We start from the raw sequence: 24,427 nt of genomic DNA on the forward strand, positions 1-24,427 counted from the left end.
GAAAAGTAGATATAGCATTTTTAACGGAGCAGAAACAAGTACGCCTAAATTAAGCTTCGTTAGAATACCAAATGAAAATCGAATATTTAGTTCCTTGACTTCTAGAAACTCTTTGTAGGGTATCCAGAAAACAAACGACCAAGCATAGCTTGGCTTCGTTTAGGTTCTAACGAAGAGCAAGCAAAAAAAAAAAAATAAATTAGACGAACTCGTATGAAAAATATAATTTTCATCGTTTTCCAACCGACCGAGTGCATAAATTAAGATTTACTACAAAAGGGAGGGAAAAAGAACTCAAGAGAACTTAGTAGTACGAGCAATAACTTAATGCAGTTTTAAAGAAGCATCGTCATTCATCAAAATCCATATATTGTTACACAATATTGAGCCCCTGCTGTATTCAAGATAATCACATACACGACGAAAACAGAAGCAAAAGGCATAACTGAAAGAACAGAGGAAGAGAGGGAGAGAAAGAGAGCGACCATATGAATCAAGGGACGAAGCAACAGTATTGGAAGCTGAGCCAAAAGATTGAGCCAAACAAAGGGAAAAGGAGAAATCACCCTCACCCACCAACAGTATTTGATGATCGGAGGAATAATATTTCACACATTTTTCTTCCGATTTCAAGCTCCAAAATGTACTGTTAAGCCAGTTAGTCATCGAATTTCTTTAAGATTGTAGATGTAAATTTGCAATAACACTAAGACGATACTGCCGAGCACGAAATATTAAAAATCTTGGCCTAATGGCTTATGGCTCCTTCTAGTCTCGATATGTCAAATGCAGATGGGTTCATTTGATCAATCGGGCACACTAGCAATTAGCAAAAATGATTTGTCTCCCTAGGATCTAAGAGGTGTTTGGCAAACCATAAAAATACTTTTAAAAAATACTTTTTCTCAAACTGAGACAAATTCCTTCACATATTTATTTCGCATACCGTAAAATTACTTTTAAATCATGGTTTAGTTTCAATCCAAACACTCCTCTAGTATTTAATCCAATAAGAGAAAGACATAGACAATAATTATAAATATCAAATTTATATTCTCGTCTTCTCTAGATGGTAGGTTTGTGTGCTTTATCGTTTATATTTCCTTTCTACGGTCTTCTGCTTGTTTCTTTCATACTCATTATTTTCTAAAATCTGATAATAAAGTTGTGACAGAGATTTGTATTCCAATCTTTGGCTCTTTTTAATCCTTGATTTTCAGTACTCGAGGCTGTGGAGGAGTAAACCCTATTTATTTTGGCCAGATAGACAAACGAGCACCAGTAAGCATATAATTGAATAGAACTTTCATGATGGAGACACACCAAAAAGTGCTACTAATGGATCACTAGCCTCCATGATTGAATATTTGATTGATTGTTGTACTCTAAGAACGTGATTCACTTTCCGAATAGTGTAACACATTCCTTAGTGATTAATCATCCTGCTCTTCCAAGTAAGCAGGTTTTGATATCATGAAGCAACACTTGGTAATGACTGGTGTGCAGGCTTGATCTAAGCCCTTCATTGAATTGACTAGTTTCAAAGATTGCCCCTAGACACTGCCTAGTCAAACACAAACTTTAGACCTTAAAAGCAAGAGCAATAAAAGAATGAGAGTTCTCCGCGGAACTATAACTCTTTATGCATCAAAAGCAAAACATTCAAAAATCCCAACATTGATTTGGCCTCAAACTTTAGCTCCCTTATATCTCTATTCCTAACTTTTGCCAATAGCTAGAAGAACACACCGACCGCACCCACCTACCCGCCCACCCACCCTGCCACTCAATTTAAAGGCTTCTTTCCCTCTTTTACTTTCCTTAATCGACCACCCCAATTGGGAATAAATTAACATATTCATCCTCGTCCTCGCTTCCATGAACTTTTCTCTCATCACCTGCTTCTTCAATTGTGCAGTAAATTAGTAGCCTTTTCTAGTAGTACTACTCAAACATGCCTGATCTCCCACCTCCACCAGCATCTGCATCCCCACCCACTAAGCAAATCAAGCCAAATTCTACCGACCAGATCACAGCATCGGTAAACCACAGTTGTATGGAATTAGAATCACCAAATTTTTTCGGAAAGTATAGTAGGCTATCAACAACACTGAGACAACCAAGAGTTCGAAGAACTAACCCAGCAGTATGGTTTGCTGCAGTTTTGTGCCTCATATTCAGCGTTCTCCTCATCTTCTTCGGAATTGCGACGCTGATCGTCTTCCTCACCATCAAACCGAAAAACCCTACATTCGACATTCCTAATGCAAGCCTCAACGTCGTGTACTTCGACTCTCCGGAGTACCTGAACGGCGATTTTGTTCTACTCGCGAATTTCTCGAACCCTAATAGGAAAATCGACGTGAAATTTGAATCTGGCGACATCGAGCTTTTCTTCGCGGACAGGGTCATATCGAGTCAGAAGATTCAGCCGTTCACACAGAAGCGAAGGGAAACGAGGTTGCAGCCTATTCACTTCATTTCGAGCTTGGTGTTTCTGCCTCAGGATCTAGGCGTGAAGCTTCAGAGGCAGGTTCAGAGCAACAAGGTGAACTACATCGTGAGGGCAACCTTTAGAGTGAAAGCCATTGCGGGTTTCATTCATATGTCTTTCTGGATCCATAGCACATGCCAGATTGAGATGACTGGTCCACCAAGTGGAGTTGAAGTAACCAGAACGTGCATGACAAAGCGATGAAGATGATTTTTGACTGTAAAAATCTGCTGTTTTCTAGCAAGTTTCTAATATGGATTTAGAATTTTGGATACAGAAAAGAAATAGTAGATGAATACTGGATATATTGTTAAATACAAGTGTGTGGAAGAATGATTCAGTCAAACTGTTTAATTGGTAGGTGAAAGAAGACAGAAAAATTGATGATTACCAAAAATGGAATTTCCTTTGCTTTGAAATTCGAACTGACGGAGTTCGATCCAGACATGAAACTCCGAGAACGATCCCGGCCTGGCCGGACGGTGACGGAGATTCAAGAAATTTGATGAGTTTAAAAACCGGAGTTTAGAGGGTTGGAAACTTACAATATTAAATAAAAATTATTTTTAAGAAATTAAAAATATTTAATATTCACATATTGGGTGAATTTATTTCATCTAAACATATATATGTGTGTATATATTTATAAAATTATTCTTTATGTTTTTTAATTTTTAACTTGCCAAATCACATGGCATTTCCTCTTAAATTCAAACTTTGTCATTTGTCAATTATTTTTTAATAATTCAAGGGTTTAAATCGTAACTTTGAAATAACCACCCAGTGACTTTAAAGTTTAGTAAAGTACTGACTAGGTAGTTCAAAAAAATTAAATTATTTAATTATATATATATGTATATAAGGATGAATCTCCTCAGTTCTCAATGCTTTGTTTTGTGGGAGGATAATTCATTTGCATTTTAGAAATAAAAATAACTAAGCTGATTAAATTAATTTAAGAGAATCGACCAAAATAGAGCGGCTACTCAAAAGCAAATAAGGATTCTCAAAACCCTGTGTTGCTGAGTAGGATGGCCCTTCTCTTTTGTAAAAGCAGGCCCTTCAAATCTGCGCATAAAACTTTAAACCTTTATTTCTGCTTTATTGATAATAGCCATGGCATTGCCAATAAAAGTTGTTCTTACTAGTAAGGAATCTACTCATAGTCTATAAAATCGTAAGTTTAAATTCTGCTGGTGATGTGAGAACTTTATTAGTAGGCGATCTATAAATATCTCTTTGAGCTCCCAGGACCTAATTTACCTAAACCTTTTTATATTAAAAAAATAGCCATTGCATTTGGCTAGAAGGCTTTTATTTATTTATTTTTTTGTGCATGAATTTTTAATATATTAATTAATGATCTAGTCTAAAAGCTAGCATTATCCCATGCTTTTTATCCTCTAAAACCAGACCTTTTTAATTTATTTTTATTTACAAGCATGTGTGGTTTAGCCAAACTCATCCAGAATTTGCTAACAAATTTTAATGTTGCTTTTATTAATTTTATTGTTCATGTTCATGACATCCTCATTCATCCTTATTTAAAACTTCAAATAAAAATATGTTCACCTCTTACTCTTATTAGTAGCATAGTATTAAAACCTAATTCTTGCTATCTAATCAAACTAGTCAATTACTGAATCAGTTTTCGGTTGGTATGATTAAAAAATAGCATTATATCAAATTTGTATTATAATAATTCTAATTTACCGGATTATGTATAGTTCATACATGAATGTTCTTTTTTCTTTTTTTTGTTGATACAACATATATGAATGTTCTTCAACTTACTTATGAATAATTATCTATTTTTTATTTGAGTATTATTCTTTTTAGATTTATATACAAATAATTTTGTAAATTATTTTATTTTATTTTAATCATGATGGAAATGATCCCAGTTCAACTAAAATCACATCACTGAATTTAAATGACTCTTTTGATTGATTTAATGATCTGTCTGACTGTGAACCATCTCTCTGATTTTCAGCACCTTAATTTCTAAAAAGAAATATAAAAATCAAGAATATGCATGATTATATATGAAATACTATATGTTTTAGGCAAATTCATTTCCCAATAATATAATTAAGCATAACACGCAAAATTGAGATATAGTCCTCAGACCAAATCTGACACAATCTTAAAAGTCTTTGCATAATCTTAAAGAACATTATATTTATTTCCCATGTATTAATAATAAATTAATCAATAATCACACATAAAGTTAGGAAGACCGTTTGTTCTTCCTTGTAATGACCCCACAAAACATTATGTTTACAAGTTTATTCTTTTTTTTTTTTCATCAGATCCAAGGAACAAAAAACCAAACCGAATATTAAACCGGTCAAGAGTCACTGGTCAGACCAAGGGTCTGACTGAGGTCGGACCAGTAATATTAAAATAATACAATTTAATTCATAACATTAAAATAGAACAAAATTTATAAATAATAATCAGTCCAAAAAAGATAAGAAGTTACAAACTACATATCTCAGCCAGTGAAGAAACTCGAAAGGCGGAGGCAATCCGGTGAAAGGCAGAAAGCAAAGCAGAAAGGCAAAACTCTCAAGTAACTTTGAGTGTTCAGTAGCTGAACTTCAGCTAGAGATTTTTATCTGCCCTCACTTCCCATTTCCCAATCCCTCTCGGCTAGTGGAGACAAGCAGAAATCAGAGATATTTATCAATTTATTCCTAAAATCACAACCTAGCTAAAAGGGAGGGAATGTTTTTCGAGCTTACCCAATACGCCAAAACTGATATGATTGATTGAATTTGAACCAAGAAATTGAACCAAGCAAGCAGTGAAATCTAGGGTTTGGAGAGGTGACCACTGTGCCTCCTCTGTCTCCACTCTCCACGACGCAGGACAGATAAACCACCGCACCTCCGTCTCCACTACAAGTTGACCACCACGCCACTGTCTCCACTGTTCACGGCAACTTGATGGTGCTACAAGGGATTTGGGGCAGGGAGAACAGTCGACTAGAACGAACTCAACGAAGAAGGGAATGGGAATCTTGGTCAACCACCGTGCCTCCGTCTCCACTACAAGTTGACCACCACACCGCTGTCTGCACTCTCACGGCAACTCGACGGCGATGCAAGGGATTTGGGGTAGGGAGAACGGTCGAGCTCAATGAAGATGGAAATGGGATTCTGGCTAGGAGATAGGGATCGAGGGAATTGAACAATAGTGTTGCAATTTTTTTTTTTAATAGTGAATGACGTCGTTTTGGATATTGGGTAGGAAAAAATTAAACCGATCAACCCCCCAAACCAGGCGGTTGACCGATTTAATACCAACTTGACCAGTTAATTACTGGTTCTATAGGTGATTGATTTTCTCCTTAAACTAGACCGGACTGGAGATCGATTTTCTGATTGAGCCAATTAGTCCAGTCCAGTTTTTTTGTACCTGTCAATATTTTTTCCTTGATGAGGTCTTTTCATTTGTAATTTTTCTATTATGTGGCATTACTTCTAATTTAATTCTTATGATTTAATATTTTAAATTCCTTTAAAAATTAAATTATTTTTATTATTAAATTTTTATCAATATTTTATCAAACATATTTATAATTTACCTCAATTTGTTGCTCATATTTTTCAGTTTCGTTAGTATCGATCATTTGTTTTAAAATACGAAAATAATATATATTTAGTCATACTGTAAATAATAATAAAGTATTATCTTTAAAAAAAATATTCTTTCATTTCTAAATGTAAGACCCATTTATACTATGAAATGTGTCTTACATTTACGATTAGAGGAGTAATAAATAAGAATTTACACAGAATATGATGTAATTCATAAGATTTATTTTTTTATTTATATGTTTGATTTTGACATGGTATTTTTGTTTTATGCTATCTTTAAATTTTCATATTTTTTTGGAAAAGTTTCAGGAAAAAAAAAACCCTCAAGTTAATATTTTTCAATTCAGACATTTAACACTTAACACTTAAAATGGCATAGTGGGAAATAAAATCAAAGCGCAATTTTGAAATTAAAAAAATGACAAAAATGCCCATTTGTGAATAACAATTTACTTGGAAATAACAAGTCTTTATTGTGAAATAACAAGTCTCGATTTGGGATCAATAATACGTTTTTTTTCTAAATACATAATATGTGAATCAATTAAAAATAACAATAATTCATCTAAAAATAACATATCGTTATTGTGAAATTAAAATCTTGATTTGAGATTAACAACACATTTTTTCTTGATACATAACATATGAAATAACATGTAATTATTAAAAATAATAACAATTCATCTGAGAATAACAAGTTTTAATTGTGAAATTATAAGTCTCGATTTAGAATTAACAACACATTTTCTCAATGGGATTAACAAAGGTCATTTTTGTCATTTTTCTTGAATTTTGAAATTTCAATTTGGGTTTACTTCCTTCTCTGTTATTTTTAAAATGTTACGTGCTTAAATTAAAAAAAAAAACTAATTTCAGGTTTCTTCCTTTTTTTAAAGAAACCTTTTTACAAACACGAGGGAAAAGTTATAATGAATTATTTTTGGGGGGGGGGGGGACGCAATAAAGGTTAATGACAGGTGATTATGCAACGATTCTAACGACTTCCAAACAGTTACTTGGGTCCAAGCCAATGACATCAATCATTTGAGCACCTTCTTTCATTTTCTGTGTCTTTTTAATTTTTGTCGCTTTTCCTGCCTTTTTGTCGTGACAGATGGCGAGTGGATCAAATAGGCGTTGCTGCCGTAGCTGATGAACTTGCCTTGATGTACCAAAAAAAAAAACGACTAATATGTGTATATGACATCCATATTGTCTAAGCTCAAATAAGTAGCCACTAAATGACATAAAATAGTCCTGAACTTTGAACCATATTCAAATAATTTCTTAACATTTAAAATTTAATAATCAACTCACTTACACTTTCAGTTTGAATAAATCCCATCAATTATACACCCCTTAAATAATTTTTTTTTTGTGTATATAACATTTTCAAGTTGAGTTACATGCATATAAGCTCTCTAAATTTTAATATGTGTGTGTGTGGATAAGTAATGAACAAAACTACTAATATGTGTAAGAGTTTAGGAAGATTTATTGTAAAACTATAAAGTTTAAGGAAGGTAAATATAGCATGAAGTTCATGAAGGTTATATTATTTCTCTTTAAACAAATAAATAAACACAATAAAATAAAGTGAAGTCTTATATCATAGAAGGAACCTTTTATATTCAGGAACAAAGAAAAAAAAAATCAGACCAAGCCGACCGGTTCAACAAAAAAATTGGTGAACCAACTAGCGGTTTCGTTTAGTTTGAGTGTTGAACCGGTCAAAAATTGAATTGGCATTAACTCAATCAAACCGAAGTGAATTAGTAAAAACTAGTGATGAATCAGTTTGGGATTATATTGCTATTGATTCTATTTTTTCTCATTCAACTCCTAGTATCTCAATCACTCTAGATTTGAATGAATTTTAATGATGATTTTAGTATCAATGATTATTGATTTTAATTATTAAAAAATCATAAAAATCAAAATTCTCAATATTGTTGTACTTTGTTATTATTACAATCAAACTATTGTTGTGTTTTTTTGTATTTTGTTATTAGTGATTATTAATGTTATTGTATTTTGTTATTTTCAATTAAATTATATTATTTTAATATGGCCAGTTTGATCCTTAGTTAATCCTGGTTTGACCTACTGATTTTTGAATCACTATGTCAAATGGTTTAGTGTCGGTAACTTTCTTGTTTGTAGGATCATGAGTTTGCTTCTTCAATACGAAGAAACAGTCCGTGTCTTGAGCAAGATTCCTAGAAACTCAACTTCATGGTATCATTTTAATGATGATGTTACAAATGACATATAGCATAGGAATAAGAGAACTTAATCAATTGAAAAAATCTAATGTCCGCCAAGCTGATACCAAGTTCACAAGTACTCATATTTTCCTTTCAAATTAAAGGCCGTGAGACTCCACAATAGTTTGATGATTTACAAAAAGCTTTGGAATATTTTAGAATGTTGTGTGTAGAGCTGATAATGTGGGCTGGCAGTGCGGATGCGGGCCAGCCTGCAGCGGTGCGAGTTGGGGCTAGCCTAAATATTTTTTTAAAAAAAAATTATTATTATTTATATAAGTTGAGTTTAGTTTGAAATTTTGAAATTAGACTTGGAGTTTTAAACTTGAGTAGTGAGTTATAATAAAATAATATGAGGATTAATTTATAATTTGAGAAGATATTTTAGAAATTCTAACACATATTTTTTCTAAATAATTAATTTAACTATTTTTCTTATCCAAATTAATTAACTAAATCTTTTATGTGTATATTACATATGCAATTACATGAATGAAGAGATGTCAATGTGGAATTTGAGAGTCAAAATCCTACAATTATGTTGTATGATATATTGAAAATTGTATTAAAAAAATAAATAAAAAAAAAAAAGCAATCCACAACGGAGCGGGTTGAAAACGGTACGGGCTGGACTAGCCCTCACCTCCAGCCCGCACCTTGGGACATTGGCATTTTGCCAACCCAAGCCCGTCATTTTTGGCAAGTTGACAGACTGAACCCGTATTACCGGCTCTAGTTGTGTGGGATTCTTTGGAATAATTTTCCCTAAAATTTATAAATCGTACATGTTAGTATTCTAGATTTCTAGTTCTACACTTGTGGCGAATGATGTGCTAAAGATGGCAGACACAATTTGACGGTGATGACATGGCAAATGTTAGTGATCCGTTGTTGAAGGAAAGGTTTTTCAGGTAAAAAAGAGAATCAGAGACCCAAAAGATAAAACCAAAGTCTCAAATGACAAGGAAATAGCACGAATTTTATTGTCATTTATTGCATTAAAGCTTACTGAGATGTTTTTGGTAATTACATTCCTTCATTCCTTGGAACTGCACAGTGATTTTCCCTGTTTTGTTTTTATGTTAACAATGACTCTCCTAAAAATGTTCTTAGCCCATGTCGGCCCAGTGAATCTGATCCAACCTCACTATTTTGGTGGTCAAATTGGGCGCAAAAAAATAACGCCACCAAGCTGAGCCACTAAATCAACCCAAGAAAGCTACTGCCTGGCTGGCACAAGCTGACCAGCTTGCTCACTAGCAGGCCCAAGGTATCCTTTTGAGTTACAGAAGCTGTAGATCAACCAGCACAAAGTCTGGGGAACCAAAATGCAGTCAAAACCATAAGTAATTAATTCAAGTTATTTATATACATTCATTTCTGGAGATCAAATCCCTGGGTTCATAAATGCATCTAGACATACCAACCAGTGCCTGGAAAAGAAGCCAACATCTAAAGAGCAATTCTGGTACAATCCAAAGGTTAAAAACTGCATTGAATAATTCCCATTGTACCTCGGTTTGTAAAGACAATGCAACTTGGTCACAACTCACAACACTATGACTCTAAGCCGGCAGGCCCAGATGAGCATAAAATTGAGCTTCCGTTTCCAGCACAGCATGAATTCAGCAAATTTCAACCTTTTTCGAACGTCTTATATATGTAAAATAACTACTGTGAAGGGACCACCACTTGCTGATCATCATCTGTGCCAAAATACCGGTCCCCAAACTCGCCCATACCCGGTACAACACGGAAGTCTTTATTCAGGCCCAACTCGATCTCAGATGTCACAATCTTTATTCTGGGAAAGGCTTTGCAGACCACATGCACACCTTTGGGCGCCTGGCAAAATGAGAACTATAATTACTACGGCAAAAGAAAGAAAGCACGAGAGGAGGAAAATATGATGGTGAGAGAACAATTAAACACAGCAGGATCTTACCGATATGAGGTTTAGAAATATAATGTTGGACTCTGGAACACCCTTTTTTATAAGTAAAGAAATTGCTTGAACAGCCGAATTTCCTGCAGAAGACATTGTTCATACATTTACAGAGATGACGAACCAAATAGGGGGGGAAAAACCATACTTGTCTTTCGTAGATTATGTTGACAGCAGCGGAACAGTAAATAAATGACAAAGTTTCTAACTCATCTTTTTTGGAATGGGAATACCTCAAACCCAATTGTAACTCAAAAGCAGCTAAGAAATACAAACGCAATGAGAATGACAAACCTGTGCCTAGGATGGGATCCAACAGTAACACGTGCCTATCAGAGATATCGTTAGGCAATTTTTCATATATCAGCTGCCCAATATTAAATATCGGAAGTCAGGGATCATGAGATTTGATAAACATAGAAATGTATCCAAAGTATACAGAAGATGCTGATAAAGTGCACACACCTGCTGACTGTTGTCCCCTTCCCCTTCCCTATGAATAAGAATTTTGCCAATCTTGATACCTTTACAGCATGCTCTTAAGGCATTCTCCATACTCTCCCCACTGCCAATATATCAACAGATATCAACACAAGGACAGACTATTTTCCAAACAACAACCTTTCAGGAAAAATGTCAGCACATAAAGGAAGGAGAAAAAAGGACTCATTGCTGAAGACTTACAAAACAGGATATTACTAAATACTTATTATGTATAAAAAATAAAAATAAAAACAACTAACAGCAAAGACTAAACAAATGATCTTTCTTTTTATTCATTTCGGTAACTTATGGATGACCAAGAGAAGACATTTTGATATTGACATAATCAGAAGTAAAATAACATCTTAATTGTTGAGTGTTCGGCTTCGAATATAGGGCTAACTGATACCTCCTGACTACAGAGACTCCACATAACCTCTTACAGAAATCGACACCAGTGTACACAGACCCTGCAGTTAATATGAATACACAATGAAGGTCAAGAATAAACAATCATAATAACAAGACTCGACCCTCAAATAAACTTGTTCTCTTTAGTAGATAACGGAACAACAGTGATAGTTAAATGAAGATGGGCAGGCAAGCCCATTGCTCAGTACAGTAACTGCTACAACCAAAATCATGAGGAAGAATGCATCTTAAGTACAACCACAAGATGCGGCTTTGATTCCCATATGAAGTTTCCCTGAAGTAGAAATATTGTGATCATATTACATCATTCCACCATATCCAAGTAGAATAGGCGTCTAGCATAAAAATAAATAGCTTGGCTATTGAGAGTATTGACATCCCGGAATCGACATTTGCTGCAAATGCTAATTTATGGTTTGATACAAAAACTATAACTGTGGGACTTTGTACCCCGCTAAAAACATGTATTCTGAGTAACTCAGCTGCTATCCAGATCAGCAACTGAAATGGCCAGTGGTTGAGAAAACATTTTAAAGAACAACTGAAAAAAAGACACTAAGTAAAAGGAAGGCAGAACCTAAACCATAAAACATTAACCAAACACCTATTTGGTCGGTGGTCACACACGCAGGCACGCAAAGAACATTACTTATGACAATAGAGTTACAAGGGAGCAACAAATAGAACAGCTTACCAGTCGGAGTGATTACTTGTTTTTCTGTAAATGGTAAATGTCCCAGGCCATGTTCAACAACCTGGTCAAGTGCGGGAATTATAATCAGTAATAATTTACCCCCAAAAAAGTCATGCCGCCACTAAATTAAGAAATAAAGAAATGAAACTGTGTACACCTACCAGACGAATCAAACGGTCAGAATAAAATACAAAATCATGTGTTTTTATTTCAGAATCACGTATCAGGGTATGCATACCCCGTATCTGCATAATAAGAATTACAATGCTGATTCAACCATTGTAAGAAACCAGTGTTTGGAGGTCCAAATGGAGGGGCAAAGCAAGAAAAGAAACTCAAAAATAGTGAGAAGTGATACCTGAAAAGTTGACTGAATAACATAAAGGTTAGGATATATTTTACATAGATCATGCTGACCAAGTTTTGTGCGGATATGCTGTACAATTAAATCAATTGCTACATGATTGTCTCCTCCACGGGGAATAATGATATCGGCATACTTCTTTGTTGGAAGAATAAAGTCATCAAAAGCTGGCTTTACAAATTTAGAATACTGCATCAAATAAAGTCAGCTATCAGAATTTATGAAATGCATAAAACATCAACATCTGATAAGGAAGACTTCAGGCCATTGACATTTATAACCATATGCATTAAAATTTCCTAATAATCCAAATCCACAAAACTGAATAATTTGTGTTCTCTTACCAAGGATCTTTTACTATAACTAATAAGCAGCATTAAACTAAATTACTCAATTCTTAACATTGCTGTGTCTTGAAACGCAGGAAAATTTAAGAATAATTATAAATAAATGAATGAATGATAAAATAAAATAGTCTTCATGGTATTGCAACTGATGTGACTAAAAGTTACTACCTGATCAAGCACAGCACCAATATCCCGACCCTTCTGAACTGTATCACGCTTGATCCTCCTAGCCAGTCGAACATCAGCATCTGCACCAAAAGCAAGAATCAGACAACGGAAGAAAGAATAATGCTAGAGAAAACATGAAGTATGGTAATTGTCAAACTATATAGGACTAATAATTAAAAAAGGACCTGTGTCAACAAATATCTTCATATTCATCAACTCCCGAACACGAGGATCATGGAAAATAAGAATTCCTTCCAAAATGATTACATCAGAAGGGTTTACCTGCAAAAACAAATTTAAGTACAAACCAACATCCACATGTCAAGCATGAGAACCAACCAGAAGTCATTGGTGTTAAGTATGCAAATAACAAACTCTTCTATGCCATACTATCAAGAAACCAATTGTAAAAGGTATTAGTACATTGACTCCATCAAAATGTAACATATGCACTAAAAGCATTGTTCTAGGACAATATCCACATTGCAGGTACAGAAGACCAAATTCAATCTAAAAGCCTTCAGATGGGGTAAAATTGCAATGAAAAATGTGGAAGTTGAAAATATACCCGTCTAGCGGGCAAAGCATCCCTTTTATAACTCTTGAAGTCATAATTTGGAATATCGACAGCTTGTCCATGCTTCAATTTGTCCATAACTTCAAGCAATTGCTCAGTATCAAAAGCATCTGTAAGATATAAGCAGCATTGTCAGATAAGTATCGAACTCAACCAGCAATACAGCCATCATTCACATTTGCAATAGTAAGCTGGGGAAAAATGCATTTCACCCTCCTAAATAGAGGACTAGGTAAAATTTTAGCGCATCAACTTTAGACTTTTGCAATGTACATCCCTCTTATTTAAAGTAACATAAAAAGGTGTTTGTGTTTTCTCTAATGAATAGTCTTTTTTTTTTTTTTTTTACTTTGAAGTTGATATATTAAAGTAGTTAGACCTTAGTTTGAGGGCTAAAAGCCAGCATACTATAACCATGCACATTTAGCCACAAATTTTGCTAGCTGAGCGCTAAGTATTACTTTATGGACGAGGAGATTTTCTTTCTGATTTGTCCTTCAAAGAATGAGCTTTATTTCAATTATGTGTCAAACCACTTAAACGCCAATTTTGGAAGTCTGCTCTCCTCTATCTATAATCATAAAAAGAACCCAAAGGAAGTTGGAGTTGAAAGCTGAATTATTTCTCAAAAATACTCAGAATCCATTAGCAAGATCATGGAAACACAGTACAACTGCATTGAAGTCTCCTAGATTATATAAGGATCTAGAAATTTGTAAATGAAAATAATATTGTTGGATTTAATTTATCAAGATTAATTTTTCCCAAGCACTATCCTTGATATTATTAAATAATTCTGTAAATGATAATAATGTCACAGGGACTCATCAAATGAAACATAGAAGTTCCACGTTAAAAATTATACAAGTCTAACAAAACCAGAGAAAAAGATGACTAGTATGTGACAAAATTACTTAACAATTATTTATAAAAATTCTTCAAGGCAATAAATTAAATTTAACAGAGTAAGAAAGCATTTCAATATAACACTATAAAGTACCAAGATAAAGTTGTAAGAAGCTAGTGATAGAGAATACTAAGTCAAGTTCATACTGACCAGGATGATCAAAGTTGTAATCTTGTACTCTAGTGAGTTCCTCCTCCGTCAAATTATGATAGAAAGAATCCTGTCATATTAAATTCGGTAATAAACGGATCCCTATCAGCTCAAATCCTACAAAACGGAGAACGAAGACAGGATGGATGGAAGGAAAAAGTGATGCAATATGAATAACAAAAAGAAAAAATTAAAGAAAAGAAAAAGGGCAAACATACGTGACATCAATAACAAAAGAAAATAAATCCTACATTCTTTTCCAGTTTTTTGGCCAAAAACAACAACTCTAACATCTTCGGCTTTAATAAATTTGAGGGAAAAGTTGAGAGAATGTAAATATCTATTAAGAGGTAAGAAGGAAAGTAAGATAGAACATTAAAACTAACTGAGTAAAATCAGAGATGAAATGCTGAAATTTTTCCACTTAGTGTTATAATGATGGTCGAAAACAACAAGAACAACAAGAAGCTTCATTTGACTAAGTAGGATGAAGTACATTAATGCAATACACCATTGTGTCTCATGAACGACCAACTCTTTGAATATATTAGTCACCAAAAAGTCTTGTCCAATTTGGACAAATAAAAAAGTCTTGTCCAATAATTTCTGAGTGTTCTAGTTGGTCTTCCCCTATCTCTCTCAACAAAACTCAATACTATCTATTCAAACCTCCTCACCAGTGTCTCCATCAACTTTTTCTGCAAATGTCCGAACCACCTAAACAATTTTATACCGTCTTCCCCTCCATAGATGCCACCCTTTTCCTCATATATGGTCAATATGAATCCTATATTTTTCAGCCACACATCCATCTTAACATCCTCATCCTTGCTACCCTAACTTTTTGTTCTTGTTGTCCCTTTAACATCACACATTCACTACCATATAGCATTGCCAATCTTATAAAACATTTTGTTATATGGAAGGTCAAAACCAAGAAAATGAAATCCAAAGGGTACAGAGAAAGGGGAGAGAAGAGAAAAAGATGCTGATATGGCTTTAAGCACATAAGGTAGCTGATTGCCTCAAAGATCAGGCATTTGATCAAGATAAGCAATAAATTGACTATGAATAGATCAATAGAGAAAATTTATGACCTGATTAACAACTACAACTCGTTGGTCATGAAGTTGCTGAATAATCATATTACAAACTTCAGTTTTCCCAGCTGCAGCTCCACCAGCAACACCTACCATAAACCAAAATCATAAAAAGTGAACTAATTAATAATTCATTAACTAAGCAATTACAAGCATTAAAACTAAAGAAACGATTGATTCTTACAAACTCATTATGCATGACAAAATTTTTTGAAAATTAGATCAATTTCAAATCTCAAGAAATCTTCAACACAAACAGTCGAAGAAGCTATTTTGTGGATATAAAAGCTAATGACATTTAATTGTTGACAAAATTAATTATCATGCATGAGTAATTATACCAGCACTTGGATGTTAGAAATTACATTAGCATAATAAGTAATCATCATTTTAAACTAATATTAGAGTCTACACAAATTTGCAATCTGATTTGGTCATTTGTCTCTGGCAGAGCAAATGTTTGGGAAATTTGATTGCTTCAATCACCAGAACACAAGGAAGATTTAATAGTATGTCATAACAGACAACTTCAGGACTCCTTTAAGATCTGAAACCATATCCATTGGACATAATGCATAGTTCATCACATTTTTTTGCCAAAACAGAACAACCCTGTCCACCATGGGTAGAATCTGGGATCTCAACGTATAGAAAACAAACCAATAAGGCAGGAATTTTTGCTTGCCCTATTAGAAGTCAGACCCACTAAATACAAGAGGAATTAAATGTTCACCGCCATCAATTGCAGCACCAAAACCAGGTATTTGATTTATTTTATGGCAACACAGGAAACTTGTCATGCAAAAACACACCTATGACAAACGGTTGATTATACATGTGGTCAGCCACAGAAGTTGTTGGAGGCTCTGTTCCAGCATTTATTTTCTCTAAAGGATCCATATGAAATCCAGAAAAATGAACCCCGGAGGACGACTCTATTAAGTCTACAACAGATTTAGTAGCCATTGGCAAAGACCTGAAAAATGTCAGCAGAAATTCATAAATAAAGAAATTGATAGCAGAAATAAATGTTCCAATAAGTACAGTAAAAGCACTAGATATGGAAGAAGATAAACGATAAAAGGAGAAAAAGGTGACACACTCTTGGTCTTTAGGGTGCATTTTATAAGAGTTGGTTGATACAGACAATGGAATACTCCTTCTGTGTCTGGCCCTACTCTGATTTTTTTTTTTTTTTGAATTTTTTTTCCCAGGGGGAAGGGGGTGTTTTGCGAATAACGTATGGCCTAAGACTCTGGTCAGATATGGCCGCTCAGCCTTTGAAGTCATGCCAAGTGAAGCTCAAAGGGGTCTGTGGGGCCTGCAGTTGATATCTTTCTCAATAAACTGTAAACGTAACTACACAAAAATACGAAGTTCTCCATCAAAGGAGACGTTCTTTTCTTTGCCACTATGATCCTTCGGTCGGTGGATTAAAGATAAGACATCCATTCCTAACAACTTCGCCAAACAACCGTCTCATTGGAGCCATCTGATGATAGGAAATTTGGCACGTGACAACCCTTCAAGTAAGTCCACGATGCTTCTGGCTCCCACCGCAACCAGAACAAGACCAAAAGGATGACTTCTTTAGGCTCATAAGCATGATGCACGCAGCATAGCCAATCCTCTTCCTTTTCTCAAATCCTCCCCAGTACCGTCAAGGCAAAAATTCAAACCCAATTGTTCGATCCTGACAACCAACTGAGCTAACAGGCAACCCAGCTTGGTCTACACCAGCTTCATGCAATTAAACAGAATGAAGTAAAGCAGCTCAAAGACGAAATCATGGACACAAAACAAGCTGGTACATCAGCAAAATCCACAATCACATCATGATCAAAAACAAAAGAGAAGGCAAGAAATACACTTAAAACAGCGATTCAATTAAAGCGAAGAGCATAATCAAAGCAATGCACAAGAGTACACACGAATTGGTGATGGAATGCCAATAGGAAGTAGGGAATGCTGATTGTGAGTTATACCCAATACCTGAAAATCACTTCAGAATTGAATTGGAAAAGCAGAAGAGAGGGAAAAGAGAAAGAGAGAGGAGCGGTGAGCAGAATCAAGACAGGAGAGAAGAGCAAAAGCAAAATGCAATTCGATTATAGGTAGAACCAGAAGAGTCTGAAATGAAGATAGACACGAGAGATGCAGTGGCGCTCCTGTATATATAGCATGGAGGGTAGAGGACGCTTGGCTTGGAAAATGGCCCTCCTTTTCGGCTGAAATTACGTCGTTATGCCACTGTAGTTGGAAGAAGAAATACTGAAGTAGCATAAATTAATTAATTAAGTCCTTAATGTGGGTGCCGCGTGCACATAATGCAACCAAAAGGATAAATATGAGCGCATTTAAAATTTAATGTATGCATGTTCAGTTATATAATTAAATGTATCTTCTTGCTGACAAAAAAAAAATTAAATGTATCTTCTACTTTCCATTTACAATTAAAAAAATCCTTACAAAAAATAATTAAGGATTAATATAATTGTTGGTCTTTTAAGTTTGTTTTTATTTTAGTTTTAATTCTTCAAATTTTAAACTATAAGTTTTAGTCCCTAAAAGGGTAAAATAGTCTAATTTTTTATTAGATTATAAGGACCAATATTATAGATGAAAAGAAACTTGAGGGATCAAAACCTATTGTTGGAAATTTAAGAAACCAAAACCAAAATGAAGATAAACTTGAGAGAATAAAGTTTGTATTATCCTAATAATTTAAAAAAAAATACTCCCTCTTATCCTTATTGTTTCTATATCTGATTCAAAATTTAAATGACTTGAAAAGTAATTAATACACATGTTTGTCAATTTTTTTAAAATTAATTTTTTGCTAACCCCTACAATTAATATTTAAATATGGCTCTTTGTATTTTTTTTCTCCTTCCCAACATGATTTAATATGAGTAAAGTTAAAAAAATTTAAACAATTGACAGATCAAATGAGTTAATTACTCTTATTTTTTTTAATTATGATAAATTAGTTATATTGGCTTGTATTGTAAATATGAGGCAGTAGATCTTATACTTTCTCCGGTCTTTTTTTATAAAATATCAAAATTGAAATTGATTTAGCCTTTTTTACTATATTCTATTTAGAGTCATCTAAGCATTAAATACATTTTTTTATCAATTTTGCTTCTAGTTAATTTTTTTTATTCTCTATCCTTATTTTTTTTCTCATATTATATTTTCTTTTTTTATCTCATTATTAGTACTTTTCTCCCTTATTTGATGCTTTATTTTATAATGACATACTTGGAAAAAAAATCAATGTTTACAGATTTATTATTACTATTAACTATTTTATTCTCTTAAACCGCTTAATTTAATGAAAAGTATTTTCTTAGCTAAGGGAGCATCCAAGAACTTTTTCTCGCAGGAAGAGATAGATTGGGGGGACCATCGAGTGATGCAACCGCATCCAGTCGACATTAAAGTCTTCTTTACACATAACATAAATTTTGACTCCATTTCATCGCTTGTAGAAGTTTGTTCATTTTATCCGACAAGGACCCGTAAGTGCCTTTTTTTGTTTTCAAAAAAAAAATGGTAGAAAGAATTTTTCTTAATTTATTTTAATTTAAATTTTAAATAGAAGAATCAAATTCTCAAATTTTAGACTAGACGTCTAGACTTAGCTGTTCGGAACCTCTCCATTTTCATTCTCCTCCTCTTTCCTCCTCTTTCTTTTTTTAACTTTTGAATAATATATTAACAGTTAAGATTTAAACTTTTTAAAAATATTATTAAAATACTAAATTATAAAAATAAATAAATAATAAATTAAAAAATATATTAAATTTTAATTCTAATGCTATGCAAATACACTAAATATTTTTTAAAAAATTATAAATAGTTTATAAAAAAATAAAAATCTGAACCGTTAAAATATATTAATTTATAATTAAAAAAAACAGAAAATAGGAAGGAAACAGCGGAAGTTTCAAACTAGACTTGTGAGAAGGAAAAAGCAAAGTCTCTTTGATAACATCACTGAAGGATAAGAGATTGATTTTGAGTTTTGACTCGAGTAGTTCATTTTTTTAAAAAAGAAAAACAAATCAATATATAGTTGATTTATCGTTTTTTTATTTATTTCACTTGAAATGTTAGTTCTTTTATTTTAAAAATGTTTAGAAGGGCAAGCCTAAACAGTGTTGCTTTTGTTGAATTGGATTTAACAGTATTAAACTCATGACTCGTAAGATGATCAGGGGAAAAAATAAAAAATAAAAAGGCCTGGTTACCTAGAAAAAAATTAATACCTCCGGTTTTTAATATAAAACTCAATCGACTAATTTGATGAGATTAAAAAAAATCACTAAATTACTTAACTATAACATGTGATACATGATCTTACTAAAATACTTATGTAGATCATTAAATTATTATATTAATTTATAAGTTAGGTAAATTAGTTTAAAAAAATAATAAATATAAATAGTTTAAAGTAATTTAGTAACTTACTTAATTTCTTCATATTAGTCAATTGAGTCTTATATTAAAAATTAGAAGCAACTTAAAACTATCTTTTTAAAAATTTGATCTGATTAAAGAACAGGAAAAGAACTCTCGCTTCCTTAAAACAACAGCATCAGTAAAAGAGATAAGGGCATCAAAAAAATATTAAAGTTTTGGATCTTAGCAAAATTAACATCTAAAAGTTCTTTGAAGTATTTTTCAAAATATAAAGAGTAATATTTTAGAAAGATCAAATAGAAGGGGATGAGAAATCATAAAAATAAACTTCATAAACTAAAATCAAAGCGCCATTGAATTAAAAAATTTATTCTGGTATTTTCCCAAAAAAATAACTATTTTTTATTTTAATTTTTCTGGTCAAAAAATTCTATTTAAATTTTGTACTACTATCTCCCATGTCGGCAGCGGAGCTGTGGGGCTAGGCAGCTTGTGTTGTCTGCCTCAAAAGTCTATCAGATATTTCAGAATCCACCGTGGCGCTGATTCATATATTTCAGCATTGAGGCCCACTTTGTTCATATATTTCTATTTTATTTACATTTCACTATTCTTCAAATTTATACATCCAAATGCATAACTTATTTAGTATTATCTTTCTTAAAACATTTTTACTAATTAAATTTATTAGCTATAACTATCATTATTATAAAATTATCTTGAAAAATTAGATAAATATGAGAGATAAGTGAATTGAAAAATTATACTTATGACTGAAATAAAATCAAATGAACTTTTATATTAAAAATAGGAAGTAGTATATAGTCAGCGTTTTCAGCCCTACAAATCTTATTTCTTGGATGTACCTACCCAACACCCTAGTTTTTTTAGTGATTTAATTTTACTCCAAATCTTTTTTTTAATGTAATTTTACAATTTTTTGTGTAATTTTACTTATGATTTCTTTTTATTTCGGTACAATCATGTGAAAGATTGGACCAAAATAAAAAGATTATAGGTAAAATTGTAAAAAAAAAAAATCATGTGTAATAGTGTATTACTAAAAAGATCAATATGCTAAATGCATTTAAAAAAATAAGATTAAAGATAAAATTGTGTGAAAAAAATTAGCTAGCTAGGCAAATAAAATATACGACTCTAGTCCTTATTATTTGTTATTTATAGAAAAGGATTTTGGTTTTTTTTTCAGTTGTTACTTGTACCTTTTTTAATATTTCATTTCTAATTATGCCCCTATTAATTATAGTACAGATAAAGAGAAGAGGAATAAATGAGAGAAAATATATTAGTATTTAATGTTATCCTTAACAAGAAAAACAGTAAAAAAATTTGATAGTAAGGAATTGGAGGTTGAGAATTGGAAGTGGAACTGAGGACCTGTTTAGAACAGTTTATAAGTAAGTTATAAGCTGCTTTTTAATAGTAATTTATAGAATACGATGAAAACATGTGAGAAAAATTTTATCTCGATTTACGTAAAATATACTTATGGGATATTTCTACCACTCGGGTAAATGAGCCGAGGCCCAAAACTCATATTTTTGCCCGTTTGTAGGCATGGAGGCTGATTCCTATGGAACTCGCTTCCATCAAAATCGATGGAAGTGAGTTATTTGCCTCCCCTATGGAACTGGGTTCCATCCCCAGTTTCATGGGTCTATTTCCTCCCTTGCCCTTGTACTCTTCCACCTTCCCTCCACCAACAATAACCATGATTCTTCATAGTGACGAGGCGACAATCCTCCATAACCACGACAACGATGACCTTACACTGGCGACAGCGACCCAAACCCCTTGGTGGATGTGTTTGTGCCTCTCAATTTCTATTTATAAATCATGCCTCTCTCCCTCTAAGTCCATCAATGAACAGGAGCTTCCATAGATTTTTATGGATGAGGACGACACTGAGATAAATGAGAACGACGGTGGGATGGAGGAGGATGACAGTAGATGGTGAACAAAGCTTCAGCTTCAAATTTGCGACAGAGGAGCCTTTTGCCTTGTTTTGTGACTTCAGATTTGATTTTTTAGCCTAATCAATCTGATTTTGCATCTTGTTCATTTTTTATTGTGATCTATTTGATCTGGTTTGTGATTTCTACTACATTCGATCTGGATCTAGTTTTTTGTTATTATTGACGGTTTGGTAGTAACCAATAATGGCTTCTATGGTGGTCGACAGTCATTTTTGTGGAGGATGATAGGGTGATTGAGGCTATTTTGGGTGGAGGCCGGAGTTCTCTTTGGAACGTTACATTTGTCATTTCATATTTCAAATTACCATATTAATTAAAAATTATATCATACTTTCATGGTCATATCAAACACACTTTTAGTCTCACTTTCATGTCTAGTTCTGAAAAGACTTATTCTTAATACAAAATTATAAAACAACTTTAAAATGATAAGCATGCTAGAAAAAGAATTAAGTTGGAGTGTTAAAATATTATCATGATTATAAAGAGTTTGTCTTATTTTGAAAATATCCTAAGAGACTCAAGATACATAAAATACCTATGAGTTTAACAACAAGAACAATAAGGACCCAGGGCACGATAACTGCCCACAAGCCCCTCATAAACATTCATCTCACAAAAACTCATGGCATAAGAAACACAGGTTGCTTAGCCCAACTCACAAATCATACACATATTCAATCCATAAGAGTAATAGATGCAACCAAGTCTTATGGCCTCAAGTCATTCTAACAGCACTCCATCAAATACAGTCATCTAACAACTAAATAAAGAAAGTATAGGTCAACAAAATCATTGGCTCTAAGATGGCAATATACATAACATTATATGCCTAAACGAAAAAATGACTCTTAGACTTTGCTCGCCTATGCCTCTGATTGCTTCCCTTCACACTGAGCCAAACTAGATAGTTCTCATGAAAAGTATTAATGAACAACTAAGTGAGACATAAAGTCCTAGTAACTAAGTATTAATTTATGATATTTACAAGTAGGATGGCAAGTTGGTGAAATAGTGCTTAAATATTATTTAAGTAATAAATAATAATTTAATAGATATAACCACATGAAAGGAGTATATCTCACTATCCACAACACAATTCCTATAAAAGTACACATATGCAACAACATAATGACGTATGCCCTTCCATCACCATACTCCTCTTTATGACTCCTTGACAAGAACCTGAACTTTCTGTGCTGAGTAACCCGGCCAAAGGTCACTCTACTCAAATCAAGCAACGGGCCCGCTCCTACACCTACACTGCCCAAGAATGGACTATAGTACAAAAAGTGTCTACCCAAGAGTTCGTTCTCAATTTTGGGCCATGAAAAACGAAAAACTATGGGGGTTTGACAAAAAGGCCAAACAGTACGATCAGTAGTATAGGCATGCTGCGTGGACTTCAAGAACAATTATCCTCCACATAACATAATCCCAACCTCCATATATGAACCCTATGCATAGTGTAAAACCCTTAACCCATAACATTATAACTCGTCATAAAATCACTACTATGGTAGAAAAGGAAATCTGTTAACATGAACTACCATAGTAGAAAGAAATTTGCATATATTTTTAGAAATTAACTTTCAAACTCGGGTCAGATCCAAACTCAGTTGCATGCAACTAACATCAATCATTCACAACCATTGGGCCTCCGAGCCTCCAACCCGGGTAACAGAAGATATCAAAATCAGCCCATATAAATAGTTTCCAACAATGTAAATCAAAGTCCCACAAACAATAGAAAGGGCCTCCGGCCAATTTAAAAGTGAGAAGATACACTTCCTCCGGTTTACAATAAAGCAGGGCAATCAAAATATTTCAAATGACCCTAACTGTGGCAATATACAACTGGTCATACATAAACAAAGGCTAGAGGCCTAAAGTTAACCAAGCTCAAGCCTCTGCGTCTCTTCCCGAAGGCGCACGCCTAGAACCTTCACCTGAAAACATTGTAAACCACGGGGTGAGACAAACGTCCCAGTAACCAACCTTTCCAATTCAAGGTACTACTAAATAGGTGCTCGTGAGGTGTCAAGTGGGGCATTTCACAAGTAATATTATAAATGATAGCCACAACAATTCATGCAAGTGCAATGATGCAATTCCCATCAACCATATCCCTCACTTTGGGGGATTTTCAAGAGCCGAACCCGGCCTATCCCTCACTATGGGGGACGTAAGGAGCCATAAAAGGCATATCCCTCACTCTGGGGGACGTACTGAGCCAACCATCATGCATTAATGGAGGCCTTACCACGTGGTAGTAACTATCAAAAACTCTCACCAATTCCCAATTCATGCATCATGCTCAAACCATAATCAAATAGTAATTGAACATTTCATAATTAACTTCTTTCAGTGGCATATCTTTCACAATTCCAAGATTTATTCATCATCAATCGAAACCCCACAAGACGGTTTTCCTTTTTATATACAACATACACTTTGAACATAATTGTT

At 33.6% G+C, this 24,427-nt stretch overlaps 2 protein-coding genes across 3 annotated transcripts; one reads left to right on the top strand and one right to left on the bottom strand.

Annotated features, from left to right (window-relative positions):
- The first annotated feature begins 2,038 nt into the window (after nucleotides 1–2,038).
- LOC114712470 (uncharacterized protein At1g08160-like) lies at nucleotides 2,039–2,809 on the top strand. The gene has a single exon (XM_028897018.1). It carries the CDS (start codon nucleotides 2,057–2,059, stop codon nucleotides 2,696–2,698), a length of 642 nt encoding a protein of 213 aa, XP_028752851.1. The 5' UTR covers nucleotides 2,039–2,056; the 3' UTR covers nucleotides 2,699–2,809.
- A 6,873-nt stretch (nucleotides 2,810–9,682) lies between these two features.
- Nucleotides 9,683–17,676, bottom strand: LOC114712469 (uridine kinase-like protein 3). 2 transcript variants are annotated; one of them, XM_028897017.1, is made up of 15 exons: nucleotides 17,526–17,676; nucleotides 16,346–16,509; nucleotides 15,531–15,622; nucleotides 14,434–14,503; nucleotides 13,368–13,486; nucleotides 12,985–13,081; nucleotides 12,800–12,879; nucleotides 12,279–12,473; nucleotides 12,082–12,165; nucleotides 11,921–11,981; nucleotides 11,204–11,264; nucleotides 10,777–10,876; nucleotides 10,606–10,678; nucleotides 10,312–10,394; nucleotides 10,038–10,211 (listed from the first exon to the last, which is right to left on the bottom strand). In XM_028897017.1, exons 2-15 carry the CDS (start codon nucleotides 16,497–16,499, stop codon nucleotides 10,038–10,040), a joined length of 1,443 nt encoding a protein of 480 aa, XP_028752850.1. In that variant the 5' UTR covers nucleotides 16,500–16,509; nucleotides 17,526–17,676. The 2 variants fall into 2 exon arrangements, with proteins under 2 accessions (XP_028752849.1, XP_028752850.1); XM_028897016.1 differs by lacking the exon at nucleotides 17,526–17,676 and having other exon boundaries at nucleotides 9,683–10,211; nucleotides 16,346–17,127.
- Between the last annotated feature and the right edge of the window lie 6,751 nt (nucleotides 17,677–24,427).

This window comes from Neltuma alba, unplaced genomic scaffold, assembly GCF_004799145.2.
Source record: "Neltuma alba isolate B1F8T4 unplaced genomic scaffold, ASM479914v2 tig00011364_pilon, whole genome shotgun sequence".
NCBI lineage: Eukaryota > Viridiplantae > Streptophyta > Magnoliopsida > Fabales > Fabaceae > Neltuma > Neltuma alba.